Source organism: Sceloporus undulatus, chromosome 1 (genome assembly GCF_019175285.1).
Source record: "Sceloporus undulatus isolate JIND9_A2432 ecotype Alabama chromosome 1, SceUnd_v1.1, whole genome shotgun sequence".
NCBI lineage: Eukaryota > Metazoa > Chordata > Lepidosauria > Squamata > Phrynosomatidae > Sceloporus > Sceloporus undulatus.
Genome location: NC_056522.1, coordinates 205139783 through 205159587, shown reverse-complemented (window position 1 = coordinate 205159587; position 19805 = coordinate 205139783). Strand labels below are relative to the sequence as shown.

General features: G+C 39.4%; 1 protein-coding gene across 2 annotated transcripts in view; it reads left to right on the top strand.

Annotated features, from left to right (window-relative positions):
• MTX2 (metaxin 2) overlaps window positions 1-19277 on the top strand; it is a 55402-nt gene extending 36125 nt beyond the window's left edge. For both annotated transcript variants that reach the window (XM_042440177.1, XM_042440184.1), the window contains 7 exons: window positions 5836-5908; window positions 11761-11837; window positions 13354-13446; window positions 13822-13860; window positions 14250-14375; window positions 17076-17152; window positions 18783-19277. In XM_042440177.1, coding sequence (XP_042296111.1) covers window positions 5836-5908; window positions 11761-11837; window positions 13354-13446; window positions 13822-13860; window positions 14250-14375; window positions 17076-17152; window positions 18783-18993 — 696 coding nt within the window. In that variant the 3' untranslated portion in view covers window positions 18994-19277. The remainder of the gene's footprint in view (window positions 1-5835; window positions 5909-11760; window positions 11838-13353; window positions 13447-13821; window positions 13861-14249; window positions 14376-17075; window positions 17153-18782) is intronic.
• Window positions 19278-19805: the final 528 nt, after the last annotated feature.

The following is a 19805-nucleotide window of genomic DNA, read 5'->3' as shown; positions in this document are numbered from 1 at the left end:
AGTCTTCATTCTCAAATGGGGCCAGACTGAATGCCTCACCCATCACACTCTTTCCTATTTTCTCTCTCTCCAATAATCTCCTTGAAACAGGTTCTCTTTTCTTTGTGTGTGTGCATGCTGAACATCCTGGTCTACCAGTGTCCTAGTCTGACACTCTAATCACTATATCACATTAATATATAATGCCAATCCTGAAACAGTTGCACTGGCTGCCAATATATCTCAAGTCTGAATCCAATGTGCTTGTGATGACATTTAAAGCCCTAAATGACTTGGGATTTGATACTTGAGGGGACGCCTCTTTCTATATGTGCTTGCCAAGGATTGAGCTCTGCTATGCTTGGGGACACATTGAAATCAATACAATCTGTTGGAGATGTGGGAAAGGGCTTTGTCAGCCATGGCACCCCAATTGTGGAATGCCCTCCCCTCAGAGGACTGACTGATTTCATTTATGTACCAAGGAGAAGCATGGCTATTCATCAGAACCTTTGAGCCACATTGATTTTTTCAAATGCTATTGCGCATAGTTTTCAGTCTTTTAATTCTGTTTTAACTTGTCAGTTATGTTTTTATCGTTTATCCTTAACCCTGAAGTTATACCATGTCACTTCTAAATCAGACCTAACATGTTCTTGTAGCCCACTGGAAGGGCTTGGTGTGAAAATCGTCTACTACATCTAGTGTAGTTGCCCACACACCTATTGGGACATATACATAGACTAGATGCTTGATCCATAAATAAGTCCAGAGTCCCTGCGAAAGTGGAACTTGAGGAAGCTGCTGTGCCTGAGAGTTCTTATGTGCCTTCCCTAGTCCAGGACTGTCCAGATGTGTTAGATCACAACTCACATCTGTCTGGCGCTGATGGCAATTCCAGTCCAAAACATCTGGAGGGACACCCTGTTTATTTATACCCTGCATATTCTCTTTCTTTTTTATACCCTCCTGTTTTTTAAAGTGGGAGCTCAAGGCAGCTTGCAAGATAAAAAGAAAAACAAAGAAAAACACATGTAACTAAAAACATACAAAAAGTTCTGCTTAAAATAATATTAAACTGTCTTGTTGTATGCCTTGGAGTCATTTCTGATTTGTGGCGAACCTATTATGGGGTTTTCTTGGCAAGATTCATTCTGAGGGGTTTTTGCCACTGCTTTCCTCTGATGTTGAGAGAGGGTCATCTAGTGGGTCTCCATGGTGGAGCAGGGATTTATACCCTGGTCTTCAGAGTCTTAGGCCCAAAATGCACAGGCCGAAGGAAGCAGCTTCTGGCCTATTTGAGGGTATGGCGTTCAGATGACACACACCCCAAAAGAGGCTTGAAGCTGCTCTAGCACTGTGATCCAGTCCATTGGGTGGGATCAAAAGGAGCTGGAATGATCTGACTCCTGGTGGTGACTGGCTTGGGACCATGGCAGCAGCCCGCTTTGGAAGCAGGCTGTGCAGTCGCTATGGTCCCAGTATGATCAGTATGATTGTGGCCGGAGTGGCCTCTGGCCACTCCTGGTGGACTGTCTGTTTCGCCCCATAGTCCAGTGCTCAAACCATTACACCACACTGGCTCTCAAATTCTATCTGTAGAATTAAAATCATTCAAAATTAAAGTCAAAGAGTAAAAGCAATGGAGAACATTAACAAAAGCCCTTTTCTTGTAAAACAGTGAGATCCCATGGTCTGCTAGGATTAAAAAGTTATTCACTTACTGGCAGAAGGACAGCAAGAAGGGAGCCAGCCTAGACTTCCAATTACCAGTTGGGCATGAGTTTGAGAGCAATCAAGGAGGTTGCCCACAATCTTTAAATATTTCCTTGCCTGTTATATTATTGAAATATTATGTACATGTGGTGAAATACCATCTCTTCAGATTTCCTCACAAAATGGGTAATAGAATTAATGCAACACTATTAGGTCATTAATGACCATGTTGTGTAGTGTTCAGTAAATTGTCAGTCCCTTGTGTGTGTGCACTTTAGTTTCAGTAATCAGATATTTATTTTAGACATACCTAGCCTGTTCCCCAATGATGTGCTTAAAACTTGTATACAGGGCCAGAATAGATGGCTTGTTAAAGATGCCTTCCAGGCATCTTGAAAGTGCGGTGTTTACATGCTGCATACTCCAATATGCCCAGAAGCAGACTGGCTGCCCAAACGTGGGCAGCTTCAAAACGCTCCTGTCAAAACGTTTACATACTGTGTGCCACTGGAGCATCTTGAACCACCCTGGGGTTGTGGTGGGGCTGGGAAAGCTGGTCCTTTCCAGGCCCAAATAAAAGCTGATCTTTTCTTCTCCTGTTTGGGCTGGGTTCAAGTTAGATTGGGGCCATGGCGTGTGTTTGCAGCAACCCCAATTTTCAAGCTGCCCCTTCTTGCCATTCTGTTCTGGCCCTTAGTGTACTTTCAGTTGTATCATGAAAATTACAGAAATCTATACTTTTGCTGTATGATTAAGTTTCCCATAGGTAGTTGGCTATTTCAGTCACTCATAGGCCTGAATTCTATTGCTTAGTCCTAATTAGAATAAACACATTGAATCAGTGGGATTTACATATGTGCTGATTTACCATTCAGTAGTTAATTGAATAAGTGTACTCTAGTTGGGAGTAGCTATACAGAAATATTATAGATACATTTACTGACTGAACATGTCCATGACTCAATAGTAAAGATAAAAAGATTAGAGAGAAATAGTAGCATTATTCTTAACCCTCTTACATGTACAAGGGGATACAGGTTGAATCTCCCTTATCTGAAATGCTTGGGACCAGACATGTTTTAGATTTGGGATTTTTTCAGATTTTGGAATATTAGCATATATATAATGAAATATGTTGGAGATGAGACCCAAATGTAAACATGAAATTCATTAATGTTTATGTATACCTTATACATATAGCCTGAAGGTAATTTAATACACAGTATTTTAAATAACTTTGTGCATGACACAAAGTTTGTGTTCACTGAATTATCAGAATTCATTGAATTATAAAACAAAGGTGTCACTGTCTCAGCCATGTGAACATTTGGATTTTGGAACTGAATATAAGGAAGACTCAATGTGAGCAGAAATATTTCCCTAATACGACTTTAATTGCCATTACAGAGATGTGCTCTTAATGTTTGCTCCTACAGCAAGAGTCTCTTTCTTATATTTGGGGTTAGGTCTGAAATTGTGTAAGGAGGTGGTAGCAGGCTTCATTTTCTGCTCTATGGCTTAAATCCAATTGCTTGTCCCTTCAGGTGTAGATCCACTGAGTAAATGGAACTTACTTAAGTGCAAACATTGCAAGTTTCCATTGATTTAATAGCTTTTCTCTAGCTGGGGTAACAGTTGAATTTAGGTCATTTGTTTTAAATCTTGGAGGTATATAGGTATTTAAAGTCACCTAAAACATTTTCTTTCATAAATTAGAAACATGAAACATAAATCCCTTAAATAGTAAATCATTTGCAGTATCTAATGAATACATTCTATTTTCAGTAGATTTGCTGTTGACCTGCTTTTTCAAATCTTAAATGTGTCTGTTCACACAGTTGTCCATTATTCCTATCTAGCTTTTCTCTTGATAATGCTTCAGGAACTTTCCATTTAGAAAGTATTTTTTTATTTAAGCGAGGGCTCATATTTAGTACCAATATTATCCACTTCTACCTTGTTTTCCTAATAACTGGCAGTTAAAAAAATTATATATGAGCTTTAGACCTTTCTGTGAACTTTTTGCCCCTTGTGAAAATAGAATACACTCCATGACATTTTAGGGAAGCAGCCTGTGCTCCGTGTAGGGGGCTGAAGAACCATAGGATATTGTAGATTCCTCCTGGAGAGAGAGAGATCTGCCCCTGGAGGCCTCCTTGGTGTGGCAGAAGAAAGCATTGCAACCAAGAAACATGGAGACGGTTAAAAAAAACCTCAGATCTTTGGTCTGCTTTTTATTAAGCATGGAAAAGAGGGCTGTTTATGCCACCACATTTTTTAAAAAAGCAACTTTACAGGTTGTTTGGTCTTGAGTTTTACTAATTGGTGACTCTTTTAATGTAAATCTATAATTTCAATTTTGTGAACTAAAAGCTGCTCTTTGCTCCAGCCTGGAGAGAGGTTGAGCCATTGAATGAAAGCCTGACAATCCATTTTTAAGCAGAATAATAGCTGGAATTCTTCATGATTAGAAATACAGTATCTACATAATCAATTTAACAACATTACATTGTAGCTGAAAATAGACTGAAATCCCAAGCCAGGCATCTACTGTGTCTGAGTGAAACATCTTTCATATGGTTCTAAGATGAAATTACCCCTGAATGAATAGCATCTTCATTTATCTTCAAAACCTCCTCTGTGCTACTAGTGAGTCTACTCTTTCTCACATTCTGCAGGAGGAATTACATTATACCATTATAGCAGCATTCCAGTGCAGTGTAGAACAGATTGTTTTGGAAAATGAACCTGGCTTTGCAATAAATTACATTTACAGGTACAAAAGAATGTGTTACTTTGTTTAAAGGAGTCACAAATACAATTAAACTCTTAATTTATGTTAAACTACAAATGTGCCTATTACCATAACTGCATTAGGAATACTATCTGTCATGCCAAGAAGATCCTGAACAGTTTTCATTTATAATTTCAGACAGACTTTTCAGTTTACAGTGTCTGCCACTGCTTGATAGGAAAACTGGAAGATTTTGTACATTTATTCATGCATTATAATTTCCAGGCATATTTTCCCCATTACACTGGAGAATAATTCTTCAATTGTCAATGTAGCTATCCCTGTGTGTGTGTGTGTGTTTTGTGATGGGAAGTACAAATCTCTTTTCTTTCCATGTGTTTTCATAAAGGCATCGTACGGAGCTTTGTTTAACAATATTATCTTACTGCGGTAGTATTCAAACCAGTTTATTTTTAAGACTAATAATGTGTAGCTGTAAAGAATTTGGTTGATTTTGGCTGCTGCCTCACTGTAGAAATAAAGCAGTTTGACACCATTTTACTTGCCATTTCTCAGTGCTGTGGGGTTCTGGGATTTGTAGTTTGGTGAGCTTTCTAACTGGGAAGGCTAAATATATCACAAAACTACAAATCCCAGAATTCCATTGCATTGAGCCATGGCAGTTAAAGTGGTGCCAAACTGCTTTATTTCAGCAGCCTTTGTTTTCCAAAATATTTGGTTTTGGTTTTCTGCTACTGCGTATGCGTTTGTGGACCAGCTCAACTGGCAGACATTATTTTGCCAGAGCCAGACTATATCAAATAGCACCCACCCATCCCCAAACAGTATTCAAAACCAGCCAAATGGTCTTGGCACAAGAAGCAGAAAACCCCATAGACATCTCTTAACGACTCCATGGCAGTAAAAATCCAATAATCACAAATTAAGTAACCAAGAGTTTGCTTCCCCTTTATGACACCCAAATCTCAGGCTGTCCACTTCAAAGGGAAACACACACCTTGTGGCCCCTTCAGATATTGTTATGCTGTAGTTTGGAGCATCTGTCACCATCTACTGCATTGGCTAGGGCTGCTGGGCATTGGAATCCCCCATGATTTGGAGGGCTACAGGTATCTCTCTCTCATGTACAAGTAAAGCTGCTTGACAAACAAACTAGTACATTTTATTTGGCCTAAGCTTTTCTGGACTCCAGGTGCCTTCAGGCACCAAATAAAACTTCTTTAGTGTTTAAAGTGCCACAAGATTTTGTGTCATTTATCCTGTAGCTGGGTAATACAGATATTTCACTGTCTTGAGGTTTATAATTCCAGCACTTTTAGAAATATTTATTTTATTTTCAGATAATAAGTATAACCTTTTTTTAAAAAAAAAATCTTCTTTTTCAGGCCTTTTTACAAATGTGCAATCTGCCAGTCCAAGTGGTTTGTACGGCAAATGCAGAATATATGTCCCCATCTGGTAAGTGTAGCAATCATTTGCATTACACACCTGTGATCAGAAACCATGACAACAATATTTCATCTTGGAGATCAGTCAGAGTTGCTGTATGTGAGCTTGCTTCTTGTTACTGTACAAATTTGTTTTCTGCAAAGAAGAGATGTAATACACTAAAGCATTTAGGATCACTTGCAGTACAGTGGGTTAAAATGGAACAGTTTCAGCTGCGAGGTAGGTATGATGACAGCTGTTCTGTGTGTTTAATTATGGAACTGTCCCACTCATCATGTAAGAGAGATTCGGGATGTTTTTCATCTGTTGTCTTCCTTTGTATTAGATTAGGAAATGTAGTGGGGAAGCCATATTTGCACATCAGAAGGAGAGAAACTAGACCTTCACTACTCGTGACTAAAGATCTCTGCAGCCTCTTTTTGCCAATCCTTTTTCTCTTAACAAAGATCACTTACAGTATCCATGTTCACCTGGGAAAAGTGGCTGGAGAAGAGGGCCTGTGGAAAGCGAAGCCACAGTTCCACATCGCCCTTTCAGTTCTGCTGTCAGAATCCCCAATCCCATTCCCCTTCTAGTTCACTTGGGGGTAATTTTGTGTATTTATGGAACTGTTGTGTGGATTCAAGTACCATTGATTTATGTACTTAGTACTGTACAATGGGGTTTGGTTCCAAGATCCCCGTGGATAACAAAATCTGTGGATGCTCAAGTCCCATTAAATATAATGACATAGCAAAATGGTGTCCCTTATAAAAATGGAAAATCAAGGTTTGATATATATAACATTTTCAAGCTGTGGATGCTTGAATCCATGTATAAGAAATCCGTGTATAAGAAGGGCTAACTGTACTTAAATGACATTGTTCATTAGTTTCCTAAGGTTAAAGCCTGGAAGAATTATTTGGATTACAGCTCCCCGATTGCCCTAGCCAGCAGAGCTGCTGATCATGCTGATGGCAGGTTGTGGGAGCATAGTCCAAAAAAGTAACTTTTCCAGGGATCATATCTGGGAGGGGGAGGTTACCATATTACTTGAACTTTATTATATAACTAGAGAATGGAAATACCTAGACACATACCCTCATGCACATGGCTACACCCTTTGCTCACTGCAAGAAACTAGATATGTCAACTTCAACAACCTCAGTGACTCCTTGTCATTTGAACTGACTAATAGTGGACAACTATAGGCTAATGCAACAGCAGTGAGAACATGTGACTCTCCAGATGTTGTCAACTCCAATTCCCATTCTTCCAGTAATGAGGAATGATGGGAATAAGTAGCTCAGCCACATTTGGGGGCTATGTGTTCCCCATCTGTGGACTAAAGCATGCTTTGTGTGAAGAAGTAAGGACTGGATTTACTGAAATAGTGGTGCCGAATCCTTTCCATTTATCATTTTGGCATGCCTACCTGTTTTCTAAAAAAATACTTGGATTTAATCTGTTCCTCTTTAGGAAAATAATCTAAAAGTGAACTAATAATATGATGGATCTATCCTACTTACTCATCACCTATCCAGGCCATTGTGTTTTGAGAAAACAAACAAATAATGGAAACAAATAAAATTGCAATTTTAAGTCAATATTCTCTTGGTTTTATAGGCTGGTTATTAGCATTTTCTCCTGTCTAACTTTATTAAACTTGGAAAAGTCTTATTAATTTTCAAATATAGTTTTATGTGTATTTACTCAGAAATATATTTGACTGGATTTAGTGGGTCTTGCTTGAGAGCAGTATGCCTAGGATAACGGCTCTAATTGCATGAAGTGAAACCCATAGTTGCAGAAGCATTTCCCCCCTCTCTGGGATTTTGTATGCAAGAGCAGCATGGTTGGCTCTACTTTCATTCTTGCCATCTGTTAAGAACCTTCTGAGAGCACTGAAATGCTGACTCCTGTTGCAAGAGCACCAAAAGATCATTCTTTATATAGCAGCTCTGTGGAAGTAAAGTCTGGATCGATAAAACCATTGAGAGGTCTGGAAGTTCAAAAGACCCCGGGTGCCTTTTGCAATGCACGTCATTGTGTGGATACGTTGCTTCTTGCTTACGATTACTTTGTTGAGTGTCTGAGATTGGCAGTGATCCTGAGTAATGCTGTGGACCATGGAGTTTACCTGTTTGATAATCCTTTAAAACTGCTATAAGTTCTCCTCTTTTCTTCAACAGTATTTCTCTATTGATGAAAGTGACTTTACTTTTATACCTATTAATTTAAAGCAGTGTCTCCCAGTAGTTGGGTGGTAAATCTGCTTCAGGTTGTAGTGCAAAATTAAAGGCACTATCTAAAGTGCTGAACACCCCCCCCCCCCCCGGGTTGCTTTAAAACTTCAGATTCACCAACCTACTGACATGAAAACCACCAACCACCAGTGATACAAAGCCCTTCACTGAGGAGATGAATGTACTACAAGAAAGAGGTCTCAGGATTACAGCCTTTGACTCTTGGTAGGAGTGGGCAGAGTAGAGCCCATGGGCCTCATGCTGCCCCCTCCAGGCCATTATTGTGGCCATCAGGACCCCTTTTCCCATTCTTTGTCCCCAAATGCCCAAATGTGCATTATTGCATGTATGGCCATCCATTTGCTTTGTGTGGATTGCTTGGCTGCACATTTTTGGCAGACGGAGGATGAATAGATGCAAATAGGTGTGAATTTGCGCAGGAAAGTGAAGACAATTAATTGTCAGTGCAAATGTGAGAAAATCCACACCAATTTGCATAATATACTTATATGTAGACTAGCTCTGAATTATACTTTAGGTGGAGCTAACAGATTCTTAAGTCATATATCTGTTTTTATCTGTATTGAAGCATCCACTGCATCTTTACATATCTTTCATGAAGCTGACATAACACTGCTAAAGCTAACCAAGTGTAGTTTCAATAGATAATTGAAGAGTTATAGGCCAAGACACTACACCATAGAATCATAGAATCATAGAATCGTAGAGTTGGAAGAGACCAGTAAGGCCATCCAGTCCAACCCCCTGCCATGCAGGAAATCCAAATCAAAGCATCCCTGACAGATGGCCATCCAGCCTCTGTTTAAAGACCTCCAAGGAAGGAGACTCTATCACCCTCCGAGGGAGTGCATTCCACTGTCGAACAGCCCTTACTGTCAGGAAGTTCCTCCTAATGTTCAGGTGGAATCTCTTTTCCTGTAGCTTGCATCCATTGTTCCGGGTCCTGTTCTCTGGAGCAGCAGAAAACAAGCTTGCTCCCTCTTCAACATGACATCCTTTCAAATATTTAAACAGGGCTATTATATCACCTCTTAACCTTCTTTTCTCCAGGCTAAACATCCCCAGCTCCCTAAGTCGTTCCTCATAGGGCATGGATTCCAGACCCTTCACCATTTTAGTTGCCCTCCTTTGGACACGCTCCAGTTTCTCAATGTCCTTTTTGAATTGTGGTGCCCAGAACTGGTCACAATATTCCAGGTGGGGCCTGACCAAAGCAGAATACAGTGGCACTATTACTTCTCTTGATCTAGACACTATACTTTTATTGATGCAGCCTAAAATTGCATTGGCCTTTTTAGCTGCCACATCACACTGTTCACTCATGTTCAACTTGTGGTCTACTTGGACTCCTAGATCCCTTTCACACGTAGTTTCATTCAGCCAGGTGTCACCCATCCTATATCTGTGCATTTTATTTTTCCGCCCTAAGTGCAATACCTTACATTTCTCCGTGTTGAATTTCATTTTGTTAGCTTTGGTCCAGCTTTCTAGTCTATTCAGGTCATTATGGATCTTGATCCTGTCCTCTGGGGTATTAGCTATTCCTCCTAATTTGGTGTCATCTGCAAATTTGATAAGTGTGCTCCCAATTCTGTCATCCAGGTCATTGATAAAGATGTTGAATAGCACTGGGCCCAGGACAGAGCCCTGTGGGACCCCACTGGTCACTTCTCTCCAGGATGAAAAGGAGCCATTGTTGAGCACCCTTTGGGTTCGGCCAGTCAACCAGTTACAAATCCATGTAACAGTTACCTTGTCTAGTTCACATTTTACAAGCTTCTTTGCAAGAATGTCATGGGAAACCTTGTCAAAGGCCTTACTGAAATCAAGATATACTATATCCACAGCATTCCCTTCATCTACCAAGCTGGTAATTTTATCAAAGAAAGAGATTAGATTTGTCTGGCATGACTTGTTTCTCTGAAACCCATGTTGAGTTTTTGTGATTATGGAATTGCTTTCTAGATGTTCACAGACCCTTTGTTTAATGATCTGCTCCAGAATCTTTCCTGGTATTGATGTCAGACTAACTGGACGATAATTGTTGGGATCCTCTTTTTTTCCCTTTTTGACATAAGTCTCAACATTGAGAGTTGCACACTGATTGTGCTGTGTAGCCCTTGCGTTAAACGGTAACACTGAGCAACTGTAACACACCCAGATTTGCATTCAAATGTACATAGATGTATCGCTCAGTGGTCACAGAGGTGCAACTCTGCTACCACAGCCTTGGACTCAATGCAGCAGCCATTTGACATCAGACCAAAAATGTCCTCTCTTCTGTAGGGGAACCTAGGCATGCATAGGACATCAACAAGAAATGTAGCTGCTATTCTGGTCATCAAGTGATACTCTCTCCTAATTTTTGGTTTAATTTTACTATATTAGGTATATCTGGTTTGAAATCGCATTCAAAAGAGTACAGTGACAGCTGTCAAAATGGAAACATGTAGTCAGTTGATGATGTAGGCTTCCAATTACAAAAAGAAAGCAAATATGTTAAAATTTACCACTTCCCATATGGGTATTGTGCATGATATTTTATATTTTTAAAGCGTGCGTGGGGAACCTGTGCCCCCCCCCCCCCCAAATGTCATTGCATTGCAGCTCCAATCAGCCTCAGCCAGGATAGTGAATGGTGAGGCATGTCAGGAATAGTGGTCAAACACTACTTGGAGGTCCATAGGTTACCCTGAAAGAGTACTGCAGGGAAGTCCGGTCTCTTTGATTTAATACACAACGGGAAGAGGCAGGCAGGAAAATGGTAGTGTGATGTGACCCAGATTTTCCTCCACGAATAGTGTCAATGTTGGTTTTATGCATAAGCTAAGTAAGCATAAACTATAACTTGGAGTCTGACCAATCTTAAGTGCTGACCACAATTCCCTACAACTGGTGATCAGGTCTGCAGAGGGGTAGGGTGAGTTGTGTGTGGTCACTCTGTCTGGTTCCTCTGAATAAATGTGTCAGCGAGATTCTCAGTGCTGAAGGAACCAAGCAATTCTATTATGTCGTATAACTGATCACAATTTGTTTTTACATTTTGCTTCACCATAGCTGTGTGGAAACCAGTTGGAGTCCAAAATGTAACTTTTTCAATCTCTAGCTGAAACAAATGCAGCTCTGAATGCAGATTTTCTGGTGAAGGTGTTTATATTTGTCTCTGTTGAAGTCTCACAATTTCAGTGTAACAGTTAAACTGCACTTAAATTCAGATAAATTTTCCCCAGACCACTTTGGGAGCTTTTTAAAAAATATGAAATACAGTACAGTCAGCCCTCCTTATCCATGGATTTTTTATCCACAGATCTAAGCATCCATGGCGTGAAAATACTCCTAAAAAGTATAAATTCCAAATAGCAAACCTTGATTTTTCCATTTTATATAAGAGACACCATGTTACTATGCCATTGTGTTTAATGGGACTTGAGCATCCAAGGATTTTGTTTGGTCCTGGAACCAAACTCCAGCAGATAACGGGTTCGCTGTATATACATTTGGTTAGAGTAATAAATCAGAAGGTCAAATTATATTCTTGATTTGGTAACAAGTTTTAAAATTTCTTTAAAGTACAACAGTATTTTCTTTTAAGCACTATTTGTCTCCCCACCCCAGGAAAAGTGCCTTTTATTCACGTAGGAAGTCAAGTAGTTTCCGAACTTGGCCCCATTGTTCAATTTGTAAAAGCCAAGGTAAGGTGCAAATTGCTTAAAATATCTGTTCAGCAGTTGTACTAATTAAGTTTGTGTCTATGAAATCATGCTGTGACTTAATAAAGTAGAATCAGAACTTTGGAAGACAGGACAGAATAATTTATTTTGCATGGTAAGGCATCTTTTAATGGCTCATAAAGAAAATAATTTATTAATGAGCTCTAGGACTGGATTCAGTTTTGCACGAGGAGGAGGGATACAAGGAGAGTTTGCAGACACACATCTGCAGATGGATAATCTGATATCTTCGGCCAAGGCTATCAGAGCGGCTTACAATTTGTTAATTAGATATTTCCCTACCCTCAGGCTTACAATCTAAAAAAGTTACATTTTCAAGTTAGCCCATATGCCCTTTCTTGTCAGTTTGGAGCCTGTGATCCCTAGAAGAGGTTCACTTGCTTTGAAATACTCGTGCAGTACTCTGAATGTGTGGACATGGGAGGGCCCAGAAAGGGTGGATTCACTTCTCAGACCTACTGAAAACCAAAACAGACATTCTCATGTAAAAACAAGAACCCAACATTTTTGAGATTGGTGCAAAAATGTCTAGAAGTTCTGTGGGATCTCCTTCTGAGTTGGAAACCTGAAAGACAGACACAATAATGCCTTTCTGTTTTCTGTTGAAAATAATTCAACATAGCTGTTTTTGACAAGAGAATGTGTTAGAATGCCTGCTGAAAAAGAAAAAAAGTATTGAATGATGTCTGATTTTGTTAAAATCTGTAGACTAAGGTAGGTCTAGAAACTGTATATCTTAGTGCCTGTGCCCCTACTTAAGAGCTTCCATAACAATGGCCAACAGAATTCTTAATTGGCTTTGTATGAGTAAACAAATTAACAATAAATTTACAATAAAAAATAAACAAACTATAAATTCCTTTTCTAGTGGCACATATGCCACTCTCAAGCTGTCCCCTTCCGTTTTGCAGACTGTTCTTCAGGCAGCTTGGCAGTGTAGAAACAAAAGTGTCCCAGAAACCAAATAGCCTTCTGGAATTTGCCTTCAAGCCTAAAAGATTTCTGCATGCAGCTTTCAGCCATATTGGCTGGGTTAGGCTTCTGCAGTCAACTGCTTTTGGAGCAGGGATTCACTTTGTTTAAATCTTACAGTGCCAGGTAATCATTATTCAGGCTATTGTTTCTGTGCGTTGTATTTTTATTTTTATCACTGCAATGTACTTTTGTTTAAAAAAGCATTAAAAAAGCTTTTCAACGGAAAAGCCAAAACAATATTTGCAATATGTTGTTATTTGCAGTACTGTCTCTTATATCCCTTATGTTTTTCTGCTTAAAGTATTACATTTCAGTATTTGTTTTATTTTTCTTTGTGGAACTATAATTGTCGTTGTGTTCAACAGATCTGCTTTTAATGTGTAATATTATGATGTAGTGAATTTTTTGAGTGAGCCAAAGCCCAATATTCCATGGGCTTTGGAGGGAGGTAAACCAAACTGATAATTTTCGTCCCCACCCCCTTTTCTTTTTTTTGCCTTAGGGCCATTCACTTAGTGATGGGCTGGATGAAGTCCAAAAAGCTGAGATGAAAGCCTACATGGAATTAGTCAATAATATGCTTTTGACAGCAGAGGTATAGCAAAACACTGCTAATTCTTCATTCTTGGGAAATAATTGATACTTGGGTGGGGATGAATGCTGCTTTCTTTGCAATACTACAAGTGATACCAGCCTTAAAAATAAAATATAAGGTGGGCTAAAGGCTCAAGACACAGCATATTTCTGTTTTGCATACTCAGACTCAAATGAGATTTTGGTTTTGGTTTTGTCTGGTCAAGTGGGATCTTGTGCTTGTTCCATTACATAACTGGCAACCACCTTTCTGTATTCTAAATATTATTCTTAATGTCTTCTTTGGGAGAGAAAGAAGACAAAGCTGTAAGGAATAACTAGCTGTCTCTGTAACCTTATATCTTAACGGAAGTTTTTGTATTCTTCTGGTTTCTAGCTCTATCTCCAGTGGTGTGACGATGCTACAGTCCAGGAGGTGAGTGATTCCGCAGCATTTATCTTAATTAAATTTTAATGAGAAAACACTTTTGCTCACAATTGCAAGTCCCTCCTCATAAATGAAACATAGAGGTTTATACCACTGATGATACCATTTTTTGCTTTAATTTTGCTTGCATATACGTTTTGAGGAAGAGCTCCATGTCATTACTGGATATACTGTTTGCAGAGCAGAAATGTTTTTCATATAATTTTAAAGGCATGTGTTCTGATTTTTCTTTAGCTGCAGTTTATGAATAATTGCACAGACTAGTGTACAGAGCTATGCCATGACAATAAAAACATAGCAGCCTGAATCATTTTGTAAAACATAGCTTTATTCTCAACTGTGCAATAACATGAGTAGGTGTTTTTCCTCTCTTAAAGATTACTCACCCAAGATATGGATCTCCTTACCCTTGGCCCTTGAACCATATTTTGGCCTATCAGAAGCAATGGGAAGTCCGTCGTAAAATGAAAGCTATTGGATGGGGCAACAAATCACTTGATCAGGTCTGTCACTAATGCTACAACCTTGAATTGTGTCTGTATAAAATGATATCAAAAATCTAAAAATTAGACAAGGTTGCTGCTTTTTTTGCATGTGATTATTTGTATTGCCTAAATACACATAGAAACATGGTCACATATTAAAGAATTCATTGTTACATCTGTGTGTGTGTGCTTATGTGTGTGAAAGAATGTATGTGACTTCAAGTTGCCTATCGACTTATGGTTGCCCCATAAATTGCACAGGGTTTTCTTAGGCAAGGAATACTCAGTTCCTTCCTCTGAAATACAGCCTACAGCACCTGGTTCTCTAACCAGTACTAACCAGAGTTGAACTTGATGCCTTTTGGATATTTTATACATTCATTTAAATATAATAAGAGAATTGAAGGAAACTCTTCCAGATGTGATCTACTCATTCATAAACATTCTTGCCCATCCCAGTTCTCATTCTATAGTAGTTTTTCTGGGCTGCAGTTCTAGTCAGCTCAATTGGCATGATCAGTGGTGGTTGTTGGCAGACACTGTAGCCCCAACAGCTTGGTAGATTGGTTGAGAAAGGACTTTTAAAGCAGCTATGGGCAACCCTTGACTCAGCGATACTGGGGTGAAATTCCTATCAGCCTTGGGCAGCATGGCCAGTGGTGAGGGATGACGGGATTTAGAATCATAGAGTTGGAAGAGACCACAAGGGCCATCCAGTCCAACCCCCTGCAATGCAGTAACTCACAATCAAAGTACCCATGAAAGATGGCCATCCAGCCTTTGTTTAAATGCTTAGATAAGGAATTCCACCTCAACAATAGGAGGAACTTCCTGACAGTGTGAGCTGTTCAACAGTGGAACACACTCCATAAATTTTGTGTTAGAAAGTGATTATTATTATTATTATTATTATTATTATTATTATTATTATTATTAAGCTTTATATATATAGCGCTGTAAATTTACACAGCACTGTACATAAAATCTTTTAATTAGACGGTTCTCTGCCTTCAGGCTTACACTCTAAGAAGACACGACACAAAAGGAGAATGGAATGGTGGGGGGGGAGGGGAAGAGGATCAGGTCGAGCATTCTTCTCTCCCTCTGAGGCCTGGACCAAGGCAGATGGACAGATGGAGGGCTCTGTATCTTAAGGATAGGCCTGATGGCATTGGCCCACCCTCTCTCCCCCTCAGAGGCCAGGATGGAGTTAGATGCCTTGTGGGAAGGGTTCAATTCCTTTAGGGAGGCCGGATGGCAAGGCCAGAAGAAGTATTCTTTTGGTTAGGTATGCTGTTGGTAATTTGAGAAGGTGCCTGCCCTCCACCCAAGTTTGTAAGATTTTTTTGAATTTCATACACACATGTCTCCTGTCCAAAAAGGTCAACCAAACATGAAATCATGCTGTGGAACATCTGAATGGGAGATATGAATGTTTGACATAAAATCATTAAGAAGACAATAAGGTGCCCATGAGCTTCCCATGGTGCCCATGGAAGTCCTTATAAAAAAACGGAACAATTGAATTTAGAATATTTCAGTTTTCCCAGTTTTAATAAGTATTTTAAATGTTTACATAGAGCCAGTACAACATCTCTAGTTGCGGTCCAGGCAAAGACCTGCAGGTGGATTGCATTAATAGCTGGTTGGGCATTCTAACTTCTGTGGCTCCTGAAGCCTCCAACAAGTCTCCTAAAGCCTGGTTACCCTCCATTTTATTATTTTTTAATATTTATTTTCAAATGAAAAGTGCTTGAAAATTACACCTGAATTCTTTCCAAATGCAAGTAAACATGCAAACTTCAAGAATGCTACTTCCTTACAAATATCTTGTTTTCCCCCATTTCTCTATTAAAATATTATCAGGAAGTCACACAATATTACTTCTTGTCACGATTTTGAAGGAGAATCTAAAGGAAAACAAGATGATTTAGCATGTTCAAGGTGTGTGTGTGTGTGTGTGTGTGTGTGTGTAACCATGGGGTGGGGTTCATGGAAAATAAGCCCCTGTATAATTGCCTTTGATTTAGTTTGAGCATCATTGGTTTTCCTCCTAACAGCAGCCATCATGAAGGGCCTCCTAACTAATAGGTGTAGCAGAGAGTAAGATGTTGGGCCCTTTATATACTGCCCTCCATATATGATCTGTAGTAGCACACGGATTGTATTGTTTATTCCTGAAAAAACATATGTGAGAATTATTTCATATTGTCAGTGTAATGTTTTTACCAGATTAAAAAGCAAAAAGCAGAAGTATATTTGGGGAAAAGAAGACCGATCCATTTCAGAAGCATTCTTCTTTCTATGTTCAGAAGTCAGCTGAACTGGAATTGAATCTTATTTTAGTACTGGTAACATACTAAACGTATTGGTAGCCACACCTGAGGACAGAGAGATCATGGAGGGTGGACAAAGCATGCCATCTCTCTTGTACAAATCTATCCACTCTTCATCTTTTAGCACCTGTTGCCTGAGGCAGGTGCTTCACTCTGATCAGCAGTAGAGTCAGCCATGGACTGAGTGGTGTGGGGGTAATTTTTCTATGCTAGAAGCTGTTTGGAGTGACATGTCAGTATCAATCTGTAACATTTTTCTGTACCAATATCTACAATTTATTTTGAACCCTTGAGCATATGAGTATGAATATGAATGAGTATGCATTCTGCAGGCAGCCACTATTAATTGAATTTTTGCTCTTTCTATCTACATGCTGTTTAGGTGATAGAAGATGTAGATCAGTGTTGTCAAGCCCTTTCTCAAAGACTTGGGACACAACTGTATTTCTTCAATAAGAAGTAAGTGACTTCTACATTTAAATTAAGGAATTGGCTGTTTAGGAAGAGGAAAGCATCATCTACTTTTCTAAAAGATAGGGAGACATTCCTAGTGTCTTGCTCCCCTGTTTTTTGTTCACACTGCAGCAGTGCCTTGGAATGTGAATTAGTGGAAGAGCTAACAAGTGGGGAAATGTTAAGGTGTCTGTATAAAAGTTCATTTGATTGTCTACACTTCAGTCTGTTGAACAGACTATGGCAATATTAATTTCAGAAGTCAGGAAAAGAGTTTCAGTGTGATCAAAAAACAAAATACTCTATTGCTTTTCAGATCTAAGATATGAGGAATTCTGCTTATATTAGTTTCCAAACTGGTTTCTACAGACCTTTTAAGATCTGGATTTATTTATTTATCTCATTACATATTACACCTTCTGAGGGTTTAGGGTAAGGCTAACAGCAAATGAGCTGTGAGGTTAGAAGTTTCTGTATTGCTTTTGTTCATGAGATGCAGATATATCAGTATGCAAAAGTGCTGCTGGCAATCGGCAGTCTATTACTGTACCATACTATCATACACCACACCACACCATACATACAAACCAAGCAGTGGTTGATAACAAAATCCTTTGTTGTCTGGCTGCAGGGGGAATTTATTTTTTTATTGTTGTGTGTGTTTTAATTTATTTTAGATGCTTTTGATTCTTTCAACCCTAAACAGCTTCCTGATCAATTCTCCTTAAATTGATTTGTCCCACCAATATCATTCCTATCCACCCTGTCCTTAAAAAGAAAAAAAAATTGGGGGTTTTGCCACCCCACCCCTTAACCTTACCTACACATTTTTTTCTGTGAATGTTGCCCACCTTTCTGTCTTTATAATAAAGGGGAAAGACTTGGAGAACAAGAAGGTGCAAGAGTTAAAACTAGCTGCTGCTGCTTAATATACCACCCAGCCTGCCTCCGCTGTCTGTCTTGCCTTCCCCTGGCCTCATTCTGCCATTACGTCAGGCAGTGAGCAGAGTGTGGGAAACCATTTTGTGCTCCTGTATCAGTGTTGGAACCTCAGAGCATTCAAGAAGAGAAAACCCAACCAACTTTTGTAAGGGCAGTTCTCACATTATGGTGATCATTAGAATGTTCTCCTTAAAATGGCTGTCCAGCAGCCTATACAGTGCGCCAACATCATACGCGGGTGCGCCATACGCAGGTTCAAGCTTACGCTGAAGGTGCACAACAATTAAGCTAATGCTGTGTGCACCACAAGAGGGCCATTGTTTTCAATGGGGTGCAAGCATACACGGAATTCCCCTTACACTGGAGAGTCCAGAACGGATCCCCGTGTAAAGGAAGGGCCCACTGTATAAAGAAACCCATCCAGTGGTGGCGAACCTATGGTACTAGTGCCAGAGGTGGCACTCAGAGCCCTCTCCGTGGGTACACATGCCATTACCCCAGCACAGAGTTTGCCAGAGATTGTTCGTAGAAAGCCAGAGGGACGTGGCACTTTGCAATAGTTAAGTGGGTTTTGGGTTGTGGTTTGGGCACTCAGTCTCTAAAATGTTCGCCATCACTTATATACTGATGCTTAGTGTTATATGCAAAAGTTGATCTGTTTCTTTTCAAGATAGTAATTTTTCTTTATTCCTAGGCCAACTGAATTAGATGCCTTGGTATTTGGCCATCTGTTCACAATCCTTACTACCGAGCTGATCAGTGATGAACTGTCTGAAAAAGTGAAAGGCTACAGCAACCTCATTGCATTTTGCAGAAGAATAGAGCAACACTACTTTGAGGGCCATAATAAAGATATTTCGGCAAGACTTCCATCTCCAACACTGAGGCAGACATTAAGGAGCTGAATGCTTTATGGTAGCAGAAATTATGAAATGGATGTCTTTGATTTTTGTATTGTTTAGAAGATACTAGCTGTGGCTTTGATAACTGAGCTTGATGTACACTTTGTTTCAAACTGCCAAACTGTTCTAGCCCAGGGTAATCTCTGCTCAAATTCACATTCTATTTAAAGTGAAATTATTAGAGTTTTCATAATTGTAGACTGCATGCCATTATAATATTACTGTTAAGTGTCCTTGATGCAGCATTATTTCAGGTTGTAATAACAATAAAACTTATGATAACTCTACAGATACCTTTTCTCAATCTTTCCAAAAAAACCACAAACAAACCTTTTTGCATTCTCTAAGGTCCTCAAAATGTTGCACTGCTTTCTCTTGAACTATCAATCTGAGTAAACACTTATAGATATCCAGAAAGGAATTATTCAGACTTCTGAATCTAACCAGCCCTACATAGAATCAAAAAGGACTTTCCCCCCCCTACTCAGTTTGAATAAATATGCCACTGTGATTTTGATATTGCTCTTGCTTTCTGTCTTATATCAGGGTAGACAGTATCTTTTTATGTATGCATTTATTTATTGAAATATATATATCCTGTCTTACACCAAAAGATCTCAGGGTGGATATACAATAAAACTTACCACCAGCCTTTTCCCCTTCTGGCTTCTAATCCTTCACCACTGGCAATGCTGACTAGGATTCAGTGAATTACAAGACAGCAACAACCAAAGGCCCACCTGTTGCCTACCCTTCCAGCCTTGAAACCATTGCAGCTATTCTGGCGCATGGGTTTGAGCACTTATGAGTTATAC